Source organism: Python bivittatus, unplaced genomic scaffold (assembly GCF_059951505.1).
Source record: "Python bivittatus isolate LINGU-HERP-01145 unplaced genomic scaffold, Pbiv_v1 ctg000670_np1212, whole genome shotgun sequence".
Classification (NCBI taxonomy): domain Eukaryota; kingdom Metazoa; phylum Chordata; class Lepidosauria; order Squamata; family Pythonidae; genus Python; species Python bivittatus.
The window spans coordinates 10,655,470-10,668,973 of record NW_028277094.1 but is presented as its reverse complement, the minus strand read 5'-3'; the positions used below and the strand labels follow the sequence as shown (position 1 = coordinate 10,668,973).

The 13,504-nt window shown below is 44.0% G+C and overlaps 1 protein-coding gene across 2 annotated transcripts in view; it reads right to left on the bottom strand.

Annotated features, from left to right (window-relative positions):
* Positions 1–13,504, bottom strand: part of FGF13 (fibroblast growth factor 13) — a 119,184-nt gene that overhangs the window by 62,347 nt on the left and 43,333 nt on the right. Inside the window, exon 3 of one of the 2 annotated variants that reach the window (XM_007430284.3) lies at positions 2,925–3,092. The exons of the other annotated variant lie outside the window; for it this stretch is intronic. Coding sequence (XP_007430346.1) covers positions 2,925–3,092 — 168 coding nt within the window. The remainder of the gene's footprint in view (positions 1–2,924; positions 3,093–13,504) is intronic. 2 annotated transcript variants of the gene reach the window in all.

Sequence of the window (13,504 nt, the reverse complement as noted above, 5' to 3'; positions counted from 1 at the left end):
GACACTTGCATTTGACCACATCAAGTTCAATTCAACAAATATCCCAATTTAAAAAAAGAAGCAATGTTCTGTCAGGAGGCTAAACACCACCGGCCTGTTGGTGACATTTCTTTATACATCTGATCCACATGTGGAAGATAGTGAATACACACTGCTCACCATTACACAGGACGACTACTACTCTCTCTGCAGATGTACAAAAATTAGAACATTTGAATACAGCCCAAGTTTATTAAAATCCAGTCAGTGTAGGCCATTTTTCTGTCCTTCTCAGAAATGGTCTAGGAGGTGGACAACTGGTTACCCTTCTGATGTTGCTAGATTCTAGTTTCCAGCATTGTTCGCCCTTGGCCATGTTTGCTGGGGAGTTGGGGTGTAACTGATAGATGGAGGCCTCTTATTAACCAGATGGTCACTAACATACGGATGGACCAGCTTAGTAAGCCACTTTAAGCCTGAAGACTACCAGTTGCCCAACTGACTATCTCCAGTTTCTGCCTATTCCTGCTGAACCATAAGTGAACCCTCATCTTTCTTTGGTTGGACATGTGTAGATGGTGTATGCTTCACTGATGTTCCTTTATTCTTCTCCATTTATGGGTGGTTCGACTGCACCACTTGGGCAAGTCTATATTAAAATCCTTTTGCTTCCCAGTAAAGGAAATTTCTCATCTGTGAGGGCACATTTGCAACACAAACAATCTTGTCTTGTATATCAGGCAGAAAAATCAAATCCAAGAGGACAGCCTTGCTGGACAGAATGTGCATGAAAAAAGAAGCTATTGTCAGAAATTCAGCTCCAACAGACACCCAAATATACGCCTCTGGCTTCAACAAAATCCAATGGAGCAACCCAATAGACAATTTTAGCAAGTCCCAAATCAACTCCAGCAAAGCACTAAACAGCTGAAACTTCACAAAAATAATATCCAGCCTTTGTAACCACTAATGGGGCTGCAACCTGTAGCAGTGTGAAGTTAGCCTTGGAAGATTTTTTACTTGGCACCAGATGGCACAACGATACAGGGTGGAAATTATGCATTCCAAATGAAAGTTGTACATAAAAGACAGAACAGTTTACAGCTTCAGGAACTGTTTTGTTCATACCTTAATTACAAGGAGTCAAACTTCAATGAAGTTCCTTTTTTTTACCTGGATATCAGTTGAAAGAATATGTGTAGCTACTATATCCTTGTTCATACCAGTTCCTCTCCTAATGCTGTCAGTCAGCCTTGTGTATTGGGTCCAAAATCCCATCACCCTCAACCAACATGCTGGCTGTGATGATGGGAGTTGTGATTTAACATACCTGGAGACTAAGGCTCAAGTGAAGAAGAAAGTTATTACAGAGGGTATTATTGTCATAGTCAACAGAGCAAAGATCTATGCTTTGGGAGAACACTCACATATGTAAGAGCCAAGTAAGAAATATTTGTCCATCTGAAAGTGGCTTGAAACTTTTTACTGCAGTCAGCCATCCAGAAGAATGGACAAATGCCTTCTTCATCCAGATACATCATCATCAGGTCACTGTTCAGATTTCATGGACCTGTTTGGTGATGGAACTAAATGTATGAGAACTAAATGATGGAAAGAAAGGCCAAAGGCTTGAATACTTTGTGGAATGAACTATAAGTCATTACATCTACGTGTAGTGCCCTTGGTTGGACCCAGACCACGTTAGTTACATTTAAGCATGATCTAACAGAGGAATATAATGATCAAGCATAGATTAGCATAGATCAAGGCCTGTATGTTTGCTCGGGAAGGAACAGAGATATTGCAACTTTAAGTAGATAGCTTGAATGGATCTGAGTGGTGCACTAACCCTAACCCTAACCCATAGGGAACCACACTTGGTCACACCTTCATCACCAGCCCAAACCATCCAACCCTAAATCTGAATCATCTGAGGAATCCGCTTAGGTAGACAAGCCCAAAAAGAATTCATTTGCTAAATAACCATATATGGAAGCTGGTGTAAAACGTGCAAAGTCTTACCAGATAGAATTGAGGCAGTAATGGAAAACATATAAGAGAAAACATTATAGAAATACCAAGAATTCAGCTGTCCCAAACCAACAATAAAAAAAAGGAAAGATGGTTTAATCTCATATACCAACCCAACAGGCAAATCAGACCAAAGTTTGCTCTTAACAAGTAATAAACAAGCAAGTCATCAACCATCAAACGATACCTGATATCGTCTTGGGAGAATAAATTAAACAAAGAGGAGAGAAACATTCCAGTTTTGCTCTATGACATGCAATAGACTTTCCAAAATGCAACGGGGCATGCAGAAAATTGTATCCTGCTTTGCCAAACTACAGCTTGTATAAGCGATTTCGGGGAGGCCAGGGAAAAGCAATGCACAAAGGAAGCTTTCATGAAGTGGAAAAGGGCCCGAGAGTTCAGTTTCAAGGACAGTGCAATCATTCTCCCCAGCTCAGGGCAACGTTAAAAGAATCAAGATAACTCTGTGGATTGATGAAGGGGTTGGGGCCGGCAAGAAACAGGAAACTCTTTAAGACACTCTTCTAGAAAAGCAAGCAAATTTTGGCAGCCAGAAGGCAAATAGAATGACATGAATGGATAGGCCTTTTCCAATGGCTTGAAGGGGACAAACAGCTTATTTACAGTTATAAAGTCCCCATTTTTCTGTAATGGGGGCTTACTGCATTTACAGGCTCTATCAAACATTTACAAGCAAGCAAAAAACAAGAGTGGATACAAACTCTAGGCAGCTTCTCACATCCTGTGGCATTAGATGCAGGCCAGAAGTGAACATAAGAGACTCAACAGGCCAGTTATATTCTTTCCAGAAAAAAAGAAAAGAAGAAATGAAAAGAAGAGGGAGAAAGAATCAAAGGAGGAGGAGAAAAATCAACGGGGTAAAAGCAAAGAAAGATCTATGGAGCACAAACCTTCGGGTTCTGTATTCTCTTTGAGGTGGACTTGCTTCAGAGGACAACAGAAGATTTCATGGCATTTAGTTCGGAAAGGGGACTGTCTTTTCTTTAGTTCCGTAGATTGCATGGAATCTTGCCGTAACATAATATATTCCTGTCTGCCAGGAGAGGCGTCATCCATAACTGCGGTTACCACATAACAAAATGAACTTAAGTTAGAACGAAAGGGTAAAACAAAGAAAAAGAAAACAAAGAAAAATCTAGAGAAGAAAATCAAGTCTGTCATGATCAGGGGAGGGTCGTGGGAGTCGGGGGAGAAGAGGGAAGGGAGAACATTGGCAGAAGGAAAAGAAAAATGCAGTGGATTAACTCTGATTCATAATCAGTAATAATAATCAGTGGATCTGATGAAGGAGCGAGAGGAGAACACAAAGGGCACAGTCCTTTACTCCTACATACTTACACCAGTCTTACTTGCAGCTTCTGTTTCACATCACCCGTCGCCATCTGTTTCACTATGTTGGAATATTGGGGTCATATATTTTAAAGCATTATTCTGGGAAATGCTGGCTAAGTGAGAGAGTTACCGAACATACAACTTTTCCTTTGGGGCTCACTTTTGGGAAACAGGCATGCAGATCACAAGGTGCAACAGGAACCATTTTTTAATTATCACATCCACAGGCTCCTCTATTCAACAAAGTAAAAGATGATCTGATCAATTCCCCCATGTGGCAGGCGTAAGGTTGCTAAGAATCTACGCTCTTAAGCTTTTTTGCACAAGAAAGGTTCTATTAACTTAGTCATTCCGAAGAGGCTCTGATAACTTAGACTATGGAAACTGAGGTACAACATTGTTTCTTGAATCATTGCTATAGCTGAATCCAGGGGTGTCTGCAGGATGTGGTCCAAAAGTGAAGATGATGCCATGATGATGCGATGCATACAAAACACAGGAAGAGTTTCAGTTGCACCACTGTGGCTGCCTTCTTGACTTTTGGACCATATCTGAAGACAACCTTGGTTGGATCCTTTTGTAACATTGTAACAATGCTCAAATACTCAGTTGTGAAGGAGGACGTGTGCCCATCCTTTTGTCATTAACTCATCATTTTAGTTTCACTCCAAACCCTGCGTCATTTTGTTTTGCCATGTTAGTTTAGTTCCAAACCGCACAACCTGAGAACATTTACTTGGAAACACCAAGGCTGGGGTATAAATATAACAAAACAAAACAAGGAGATAAACACCTTTGTGCTTGCAATCCAAAACTGCACATTGTGGGTCCCTGCACATATTACCACATGTTCTTCCAAAGCTGTAGTTAGATTTTGCATTCTCTGTGCTGCCCTTCCATTCTGTAATACAAAATTCTAACCCAACCTTTGTTGTGAAAAGACTCACAAAGCTGTTTCTTAGCTAATTCCTTACAAATTAACAAAACCTAGGAATGAAGGTTAGGGAAGAACCACAATGATTTTTTTTAAAGGGGCGGGAAGCACAGACCAAAAGGAAGTCTACTTTTTCTTGGCATGATAGAGATAGCTAAGCTCATGAAACCACTTCCAGAACATTTAATGGCAGACCCAAAAGCCTAGCACAGTGTTTCTCAACCTTGGTGACTTTAAGATGAGTGGACTTCAACTCCCAGAATTCTGGAAGTTGAAGTCCATCATCTTAAAGTCACCAAGGTTGAGAAACATTGGCTTAACACATAAATGTAGGACTTTAATTACCACTCCAGTGCAACCATTAGTGTGAAATGTTCAACAACCTTCCATCAAAAGAAGCCATTGTCAGCCACAGTAAAAGTCTTGTCATCTAGGAATAAGCGTTCAAGTGTGCAACCAAACGAGAGATTGCTAGAAGTATACAGACAGTGAACTTTGGCAGGGAGCTAAAGCTCGAGGCATGTCATTGTCCCATCCCCTTTTTAAAGTGTAACAAATATGAAATGATGGAAAGAGGAAGACCCCTCCCATCATATTAAAACAATATAGGAAGGATCGGAACAGCTCAAGTAAATGAAATGTGGCATAACTGCCTGAAAGACACCAGGGCCTATGTTCAGATCAGCTCGCACAGGGAGCAAAGATGAGAAGCAGTCTTTGATTTGGCTGGACATATGAGTTATGAAGTCCTGGGAGGTGGATCATAGGTTGTTATGTGCAAGGTGCAGAATCTGGAACACCCTGGAGTTGAAACCCACTGCGACCATTGGCATCACAAATACCCCAAAGCATCAACTGCAACAAATAACTAATCGCAGGAGAGGAAAATGATCACACTTCCCCACTGGTGCAACAAGCTCACGCTGCGGGTCTGTTGCTCATGGTTGTATATCTCGACAGCTAAAGATAAATGCCCAGGAAAGAAAAATATTGCGGCCTTGCTGGGCTCTAAAATGTCTCCCAGCACTTGGACGGTTGGGTGGTGGGGGAAGTCTGTGTTTTCAAGCATGAACCAATCAAACCCCGTTATGGTCTTAGGCAATGTGGTTGAACTTCCAAGATGCTTCTGGAAATCGCCTACATCCAGTTCGGGTAGAAAGAATGTTTTTTGACCCCTTTTTGCCTGTGATGACCCAGAAAGCTATCTCATGCCAGTTCCGATTGCCTGCCCACCTGGTTCATCACTATCTAGGCTTGATGGATTGGCATGACATGCCTACTTAATCATGATTAATTTATTCTTTTTAGTGCCAAATACTACAGTCTCCTGGCAGGTTTCAAGAAGATCTAAAATGTTAATGAAAACCACAGAGATTCTCCCCCCCCAAAAAAACAAAACAATAATGGAAACTGACAATTAAAAGCCTATTACTTACAAAGCCATTTTTAAGGGCTGTTTCAAAAGCCCATGAAGAGATTAGTCCTTTCAAAGCAGAGAGCATTCCAGAGAACTGGGGGATGGGGGTGGGGGGAGGGCTGCAGAGAAGGCTTGACCCCCCCAGTTACCATGAAATGAGACTACAGCAAGGTTGGGCTCTCCCCCACCACTTGCTCAGATGATCTGGTTGGGAAAGGGGATCACGGAGAAAGAAGCATTCGTAACACAGCCTGAATGTAAGGCATAAGGCATGACATCTTCTTCAAGTCAAGGTTATAACCGTAGAACATGTCCATGCAGGGTTCTTGGTAATAGTGCTGAAATGGTGGGCCAGTGTGTTCACCACCTTCTGACTGAACCAATCCTATCTGCTGGGTTTGCATGAGCTACTGATCCATAAACAAGCCATAGGAGTTGGATTGGCTCAACGCCCTGGTCTAAAATGTGCTGGGTCCTTCCTCTCATGAGATGCTGGGAACGGAATCCTTTGCGTTCCACCAGCAGTGTCCACAGGATATGATTAAAAAACTCAAGATGGCAGTAGTGATGGTGTGATGGATGCTTTGCTGCTGCTTCTTTTTTTTTATGTGCCCCACCTGCATTCCATAAAGGTAGTCCACCTATAAGCTATGTTCCCCAGCTGCTGACTGGTTTGAAATGAGAAGCATTTGATCCTCGCCTGTCAGGGTGGGATGGGTGTTGGATTTAGAAAGAAGATACAAAAGCAGGAAACTGCATCTTAGGGACAAATATAACTGGCAAAGTGTGCATCCTGATTGAAGCTCCAAGTCAACAATTCTAAACGAGTAACTTTGGGTTCAGATTTAGTGCAAGCAGGGATGAAGGGAGCCTTGAACTGGCCCCTGATCAATTTCCCTCCATTGCCTTGGATGGAGAAGGTGGCCGTGGATCAATCATAGAGAAGTTTGCAAATTCAGTGTATTTTTTTATCTCCTGGCAGGGCTCCAAAATCTCTCTCCCTGAACTTTGGACAGCCCACATTAGATAATGCTGATCCTACTTGACTCAGGATGAGGCTGAATGTGAGTTTTGGTTGATGTTACATTGCAATGTAACATAAATATGTCAGAGATTGTCAGCCTTGTGAGATCGTCCAGGCAAGGAGCGCCCCCAAAATACTAACTCTACTTTATTGTAAGGTTACATTAACAGAATCTTGCAAGACTGAAACTACATCTCTCCCTCCTCGCCTTTGTAGTCCAAGAAACTAGGGAGAATCCCTTCTGAGTTGCTTGCCATGCCCCCATTCCTCCGGTGGGCTCAGCTGCTGCTTATCTGACCGTTGCCTAGTCTGCGGCTCTTCCCTCTGTCTCCCAAGTTCACTCCCACAGGCCATTACAGAGATTCAGTTTTGGTATCCTGGATGGGTGTCCTAGAAGAAGATACAGACTTCAAAGGGCATGTTCCTGAGCAATCAATAACGACTCGATAGGTTGGAAACAAAATGCATAGATATCTCCAGGCAGGAGATAAGTTCCAGATACAAAAGGAGATCGAAAATAGAAGCGATGCTACTATCTTTACGTGAAAAGGCCTGCCAGTACAACCGCTACTGCCTCAGCTCTTCTGCAACTAAATATAATCACTGGCATTGGCATCACTTTCTCATTTTGTGACAAGATGGTTATTATATTTTGCAGCCAAAGGCATCTGCTTCCTAAACAAAAAGGGGGGGAAATTGTTGCAAAGCTGCTTCTGGGTCTGCACCAAATCTTGGTTGTTATGCGTTTGCCAACAATGGATCTGTGATGCTTTTAACTGCATAAACCTAGCGTGGGGCTGGCTGAAGCTGAGTCAGCTTTTCCAGCTGCCCCCCAAATCATCTTCTCTCTTGGCAAAAAGCTTATCTTCCCAAACGATACACGTTAAAGTTGTTATTGCCTCCGAAAGGAGGTTAAGGGAGAAATAGCACAACATTATTAGAAGGAACCATTGGAAAAGGGCTGAAAAGGCCAAGTCAAATGATCCAAAAGGTCTCCAGCCAAGAATGAATTGGGAGCAATGGGGAGGGAATGGTAGAGGTGTACACTTGTGCCAGGTCTATAGAAGGTGGTAAGCTTAGCTCCTCTCCAAATTTCCATCTCTACCTCTTCAAGAGGGGCAAAGGGGGTCAGCCTTCTTTTGCAGATATATTCTCCAGGGCACAAAAGTAGAATCAAAACCTCCCAGATACTCCTTTCATCTTAGGTTTATCTCTTATGCAAAACCTGTGTTTTATCCTGAAGTCGCAAAGCTCCATGGACTTTAGCCTGAGAACAAAATGTCTTCCTAAATTCTCTTTGCGAATCTATAACCTGGTTCTGGCACCAAGGATGAATCACTGAATGCATCAGAAGGGGAGTTCTCCCCTCCCCAATTTTCTTGTGCTCATCTTGGCTCATCTCACGTCAATATCCCTTTGATTGCCAATGCAGACTTGGTGGAACAGAGCATGCCCCCTGCTGTGGAAGAAGCTCATGCTTCTCTAAAGCTTTATAAAAATGGGGGGGGGGGAATCAATAATGAAGTCCTCTTCTCCTCTCCCCATTTTAAAATATTTGACCAGAAGAAAGAGATTGTTAAAAAAAGATGTTCCTGTCTTTTCATACATATGAAAGAGTCTTTCTCACACTGCCTATTGGAAAGGAATCTGGCTTCTTGAACACAATGCTCCATGAATACCATTGTTTGGGGTCCTTGGCTCATGCACAAAAGAGTGAAAAAAAAAATAGAAGAGGTAGATTATTTGGGGAATGTGGCTAAGCAATTCTTTGGCCATTAAAAAGAACCTAACAGGGAGGTGTGAATGCCACCATCCTCACCCAGAAACTTCTCAGATGCACTGGAATTCATATCTCAGATCCTTTAGGGAGTGGACGGGAAGTGGAACCTTGCCCATCTGGAGAGGGTGTCTGGGGAAGGGCTCAACATTATGTTCTAAAGGCAGCTCTGGCTTCGGGGTGGTCGTTCCTGGGAAAGGAACTGCTGGCTGATTGCTTGTGTGGGTAGGAAACCATGGGCTTTCCTCTCTTGATTTGGACTGGATTCCCTTTGCAAGCTGGCAAGTGGCACCGTATACCCAGCCAAAGGAAGACAAGCGGGAGATGAGTGTATAAGTGAGACTGAGAGGAGACCAGAGAGGGTATGTTCACACATCATGGCAATCAAAGATTGGGGTAGCTGGGAACTGTTTGGCTTGAGTTCATTGGTTCAGCATGCAAGATGTTGTTCTCATTATGTCCTCCTGAGACTTCCAAGAGCAAGCCAAATTCTGTTTTTGTCATGGGGGGAGGGACTTGCACTTACGTATTGAACTTCAGCAAAACTGAACATATTTATTTTGCTTTAAAAGACACTCAAATTGTGGAAGGAAGGAAGGAAGGAAGGAAGGAAGGAAGGAAGGAAGGAAGGAAGGAAGGAAGGAAGGAAGGAAGGAAGGAAGGAAGGAAGGAAGGAAGGAAGGAAGGAAGGAAGGGACTCGTCACCTCTATGGTGATGCCAATTTCATCATAAGCTGCTTCCCTTGCAATCCAAAGAGGACACGATTACAGCAAATGCGTCTGCAAGCAGGAAAATTGCTTAGCTCAGTGTAATATATTAACTTGGTCAATGTCGGCTTATGAAACAAACCCTTGTGAAAACCAGATCATACTAGAGCCTTGTTGGCTCTTACTGACAGCATCCCTCTAGATCAGAACCTGGGCTTTTCCTAACATACGGGTCTGTTTGCGTGTTATTTGCTTACAAAAGATCTTTCTCAGATGCCCTCAGCATTTCCTTGCACTGCCCACCATCAGAGACAAGAGACTGGCACACCCAGATGCTTTTGCTCCTTGCTTTCAGGGTTCCTCTGGGGAGGAACACATGCTTTCTAGCTTAACACGAAGGCCAGAAGAAGGGGAAGGGATGTCGATCGGGGCATTTGTTAAAGCAGCCTGTTTTTGAGGGGGAGCGGTCTACAAACTCTTCAGTTCCGATGTTCTGGCAGGCTCTGCCAGTCCTTTCCTCATTCCTGCTGCCCTACTCCAAGGCCCAGTGATGCCCTCGCTCCTCCTTGGCCTCCATGTTAATTGAATGACTGCTCCCAAGGAGCAAAATGACCCAGCTGGTGTTCAGATCTATTTCTTCTTCTCTTTCTAATCCAAGCCTTGCATAACAAAACCACATGGTATCTCTGGAAGCTCCTGTAACCCACTCAAGACATGGAGGTGTCTGATGAAGGGCTATCAGCTTCACGTGCCTACGTATCTTGAGCTTTCTAGGGCTAATTCGAGACCAGGACCACGTCCAAAACCCTGGAATGCTAGAGGGGGCAGAAAACGTCACTCTCGCCCATCCTGCATTCAAAAACGAGCTGGGCTGGCAGAGGAAAAGTGTGTTAGGGTTCAGCAATGGAACTGCTCACAAACAGCAGAAGAAAACCTGTCTCCAAATTTGCAGGCTGAGAAATTGAGTGGATTATTTCTCCAGGGGAAGCTCATGGCCCACACACCCTCCCCCATGGTGAGAGCAGCAGTATTACAGCTGAAAAAGCCCTAGCTTTTTTTCTCTGCTCATTTATAAGAATACCTATTCTAGATCTCTCTCCCTCTGCACAGGTTCCTTCACTCCCCAATGCTCCCAATCTTCAGATGGCCAACGGAAGGGCCTCTCCTGATTTCTTTCTTTGGGATTACATAGCGGGAAGCCTGGGTGGATGCAGACTGCTAGAAAGAGGATTAACAACAGGAGTTCACACTCAGCCTTCTTGTTCATGTTGTCCCTCAATTAATGCAAGAATATCACATCCAGCCAAGGGAGGATCTCTAAAATCCTCTGCTCTTTTTAAGGGAGGAGTTGGGTTGTGCAGATAGGAGATGACCAAGAGGTCACAGATCCATATGCTGAGCCCAGCTTCCTTCAACAGTTGCACTGCAATCACCTTTGTTTAGTTATTGATGTTACATGTTTCTCTTCCACCACAATCCAAAGACTCTCAGCGGCTTCCGTAGAATATAAAAACCACTTAAAACATCCACGGTACAAACTTCCGTAAAGACAATATAAGCAGCTCTGGCTGAAGAAGAGCACAAACAATCAACACCAAAGTTCAAGATGGCACAATAAAATCAGGGGAGCCCTCTCTGAAACACCTCCATCTTTAACAACTTCTGGAACATCAGCAAGGAAGGGGTCAGCCTGGTCTCAGTCCAGAGGCTGAAAACCAGCGTCTCCTTGTTTCAGCCCCCTGAACCTCCCCCCAAATGCAGGTTCAATAACAGTTTCTCCCTGCTTGATCTAACTGGTCAGACCTACATTGGTTGGAGGACATGTTCCTGCAGATGGACCACAGAGATCCATTGTAGGGCATACACAGTGTGTCCTGTCTCGTTCTGCCTAATGGTAGGGCTGGCTATACGTGTGCACCAAGATACAAAACCTCAAAGAAGACTCAAAGTCCATGTCTTCTTCAAACCTTCACATTTCTCAAGGATAACTCAGAGAAAAATAATGGTTCCTTTCTGATTTTTATCCCCAGAGATGTAGATTCTGGACTTTCCGTACCTTCACATGAACATTGCCAACCCATTCATGTGATCTACAATGGCCAAATAGGTCACAATGATTGTGTGCTGTTTTGCTGTGCGGTTGGGGGTGCTTATTCAGATACCAGCAGAACACTACTGTATTTCAGGGGTCTTAAAGAGCATAGTTAATTGTCTTCCCCACAAAACAATAATCAGGTATAGAAAAGGGCTTTTTCACAGGTCAGTCACCAAGGGGGAAACCAACAAACTCTTTTTCTTTGGGGAAGGGAAAAATGGGTACCACTTAGTGAAGCAGCCGGGTTGCATGAAGGGTGCGCGCCTTTGTTTTCTGGGTGAGCCCTTCTGCCTTTTTGTATTTAGGGGAAACCTTAAGCATTTAGCAAGCAAAACCCCAAGCTGACGGCCTTACGTGCCTCTCTGCACCGGCCCAGAGAACTTAACCTGTTAGCAAAAAACTGGTCAGTGGACTGGTTTCTCGTTTCTTGCATTTAGGGGGAGACGGGATAGAGATGTAATAGGGAAAGTGGAGGTGAAGGCAGGAGCAGTTTATCACCCTGTTGGAACTGCGACCCAGTTCTGCAGACGGTTTGGATTTGGCGATCTGCAAGTCGAACTGCGGATCCCCACAGCACGCCGAGCTCAGTGCCTTGAATGCAGAATGCGGCCAAGTGCGGACGCGCTGCTCCCGTTGACATCATGCACCGGTAACCAGGCAGAGGGAGAATTCTTTTACAAAAACCCCGCCCTCCCTGCCTGTCGGGTTCATAAACTTCGAAACAAAAAACAGAAGAAAAAGTGACTTCTTTTACGCAACAGATGCTGTCTCCCAGTTGCTAGGGGACTTGAAGAAGGCTACTGACATCTGCTCTTCCGCCATTAATAGTAGCAAATTAAGCCTTTCAGAGGAGGGGGAGGAATGTTGTTTGCAGAAGGAAGGGGAGTTGAACTGCTGGTTCAAAAGAAAAGTTGGCGGCAGGTTTGTCAGCAAGGAGTATAGATAGGTACAATTAGATAGTGTTTAAAATGTCTTGATAATTATGCATTATTGCCTTAGGATAAATTGTTGGCTGCTAGGCTTCGTGGACTGGTATTTGGGCTTATAGGTTAATTATGCCATTAGTGAAATATTGATGTTTAAGACATGAACGAATTGGCCTGAGCGTTATCTCTTATATATATGAATTCCTTCGCAGCTATTTTGGTATCATGATATGGATTTCTCGGGGAAGCTGTTCAAAATGCTTTCGCCCGTAACCATGAGGACTAGGAACCTAGGAAGCCTTAGAATGACAGCTGAACCATCTCTGGAACTTTGCACTAGCCACTGAGAACGGCTGGCCTGGCTGTCGTGATAAGTAAATCTCTGGGCTCCTTTTCTAATTGAGTTGAAAAATGTTGCTTCCCTTTCCCACCCTTTCTGCCTCTTTAAACTGGGAACCTAGAACCAATAGATTGCAGTGCTGGTTTGTTGCTATGACAACCCTCCCAGAAAAAGTGCAATGGTTTTTCGCATCCCAGCGACTACCACCCCAATGCCACCGTTTGAAACATCGCAGAAGCATCTGGCCCGGGCGAAGAGGACGTTAAGTACTAATCTGGAACTGGTTCCAGTTTCGCAGGGTCGTTGATACCAACCTGGGCACTGGGACCACTTTCCTTTCTGGCAAGGTGGGCTTTGGGGAGGGGTCGGTGGAGTTGCTGAGCTCAGCTGGGATCGAATGCAGAGATGCTGGGGGCTGGAACCGAGTCTGTTTCAGCAGGATTTTTTTCATCTCAGTAACTGCTATGAGAGAGTTTGCTCCTCTAGAGTGAACCTGATGCTTGCAAATATCCGCCCCGTACAGGCAAAATATCCACAGTGGCTGCACATTCCCACAGAAAGCACTCTTGATACTAAACCTCTTCCATTTATTCTGGGAGGTTATTGGGAAGGATGCAAAACTTTCCCCCCTCCTTCCTTCTCTCCAGAATGTCATGTTTTATCATGACATGTTTGTCTTGCTTGTTTTAGAATATCATTCTGCAGGCAGGGTGTCTAGAGCAGTCTTTCTTAAAGTGTGGCCCGAGGACTCCTGGGGGTCCCCCAAGGCCCTCCCAGGGATCCTCAAAATCAAAATGATTTGCCAGCCTAGCAAATTGTATTCTTGAAAAAGAATACAGTACTAAAATTCCATCCAACCATCGTGAGACGCAGCAGTGGGAGCGAACGCGTCGATTTTAATTTTTAATACGGTAAGT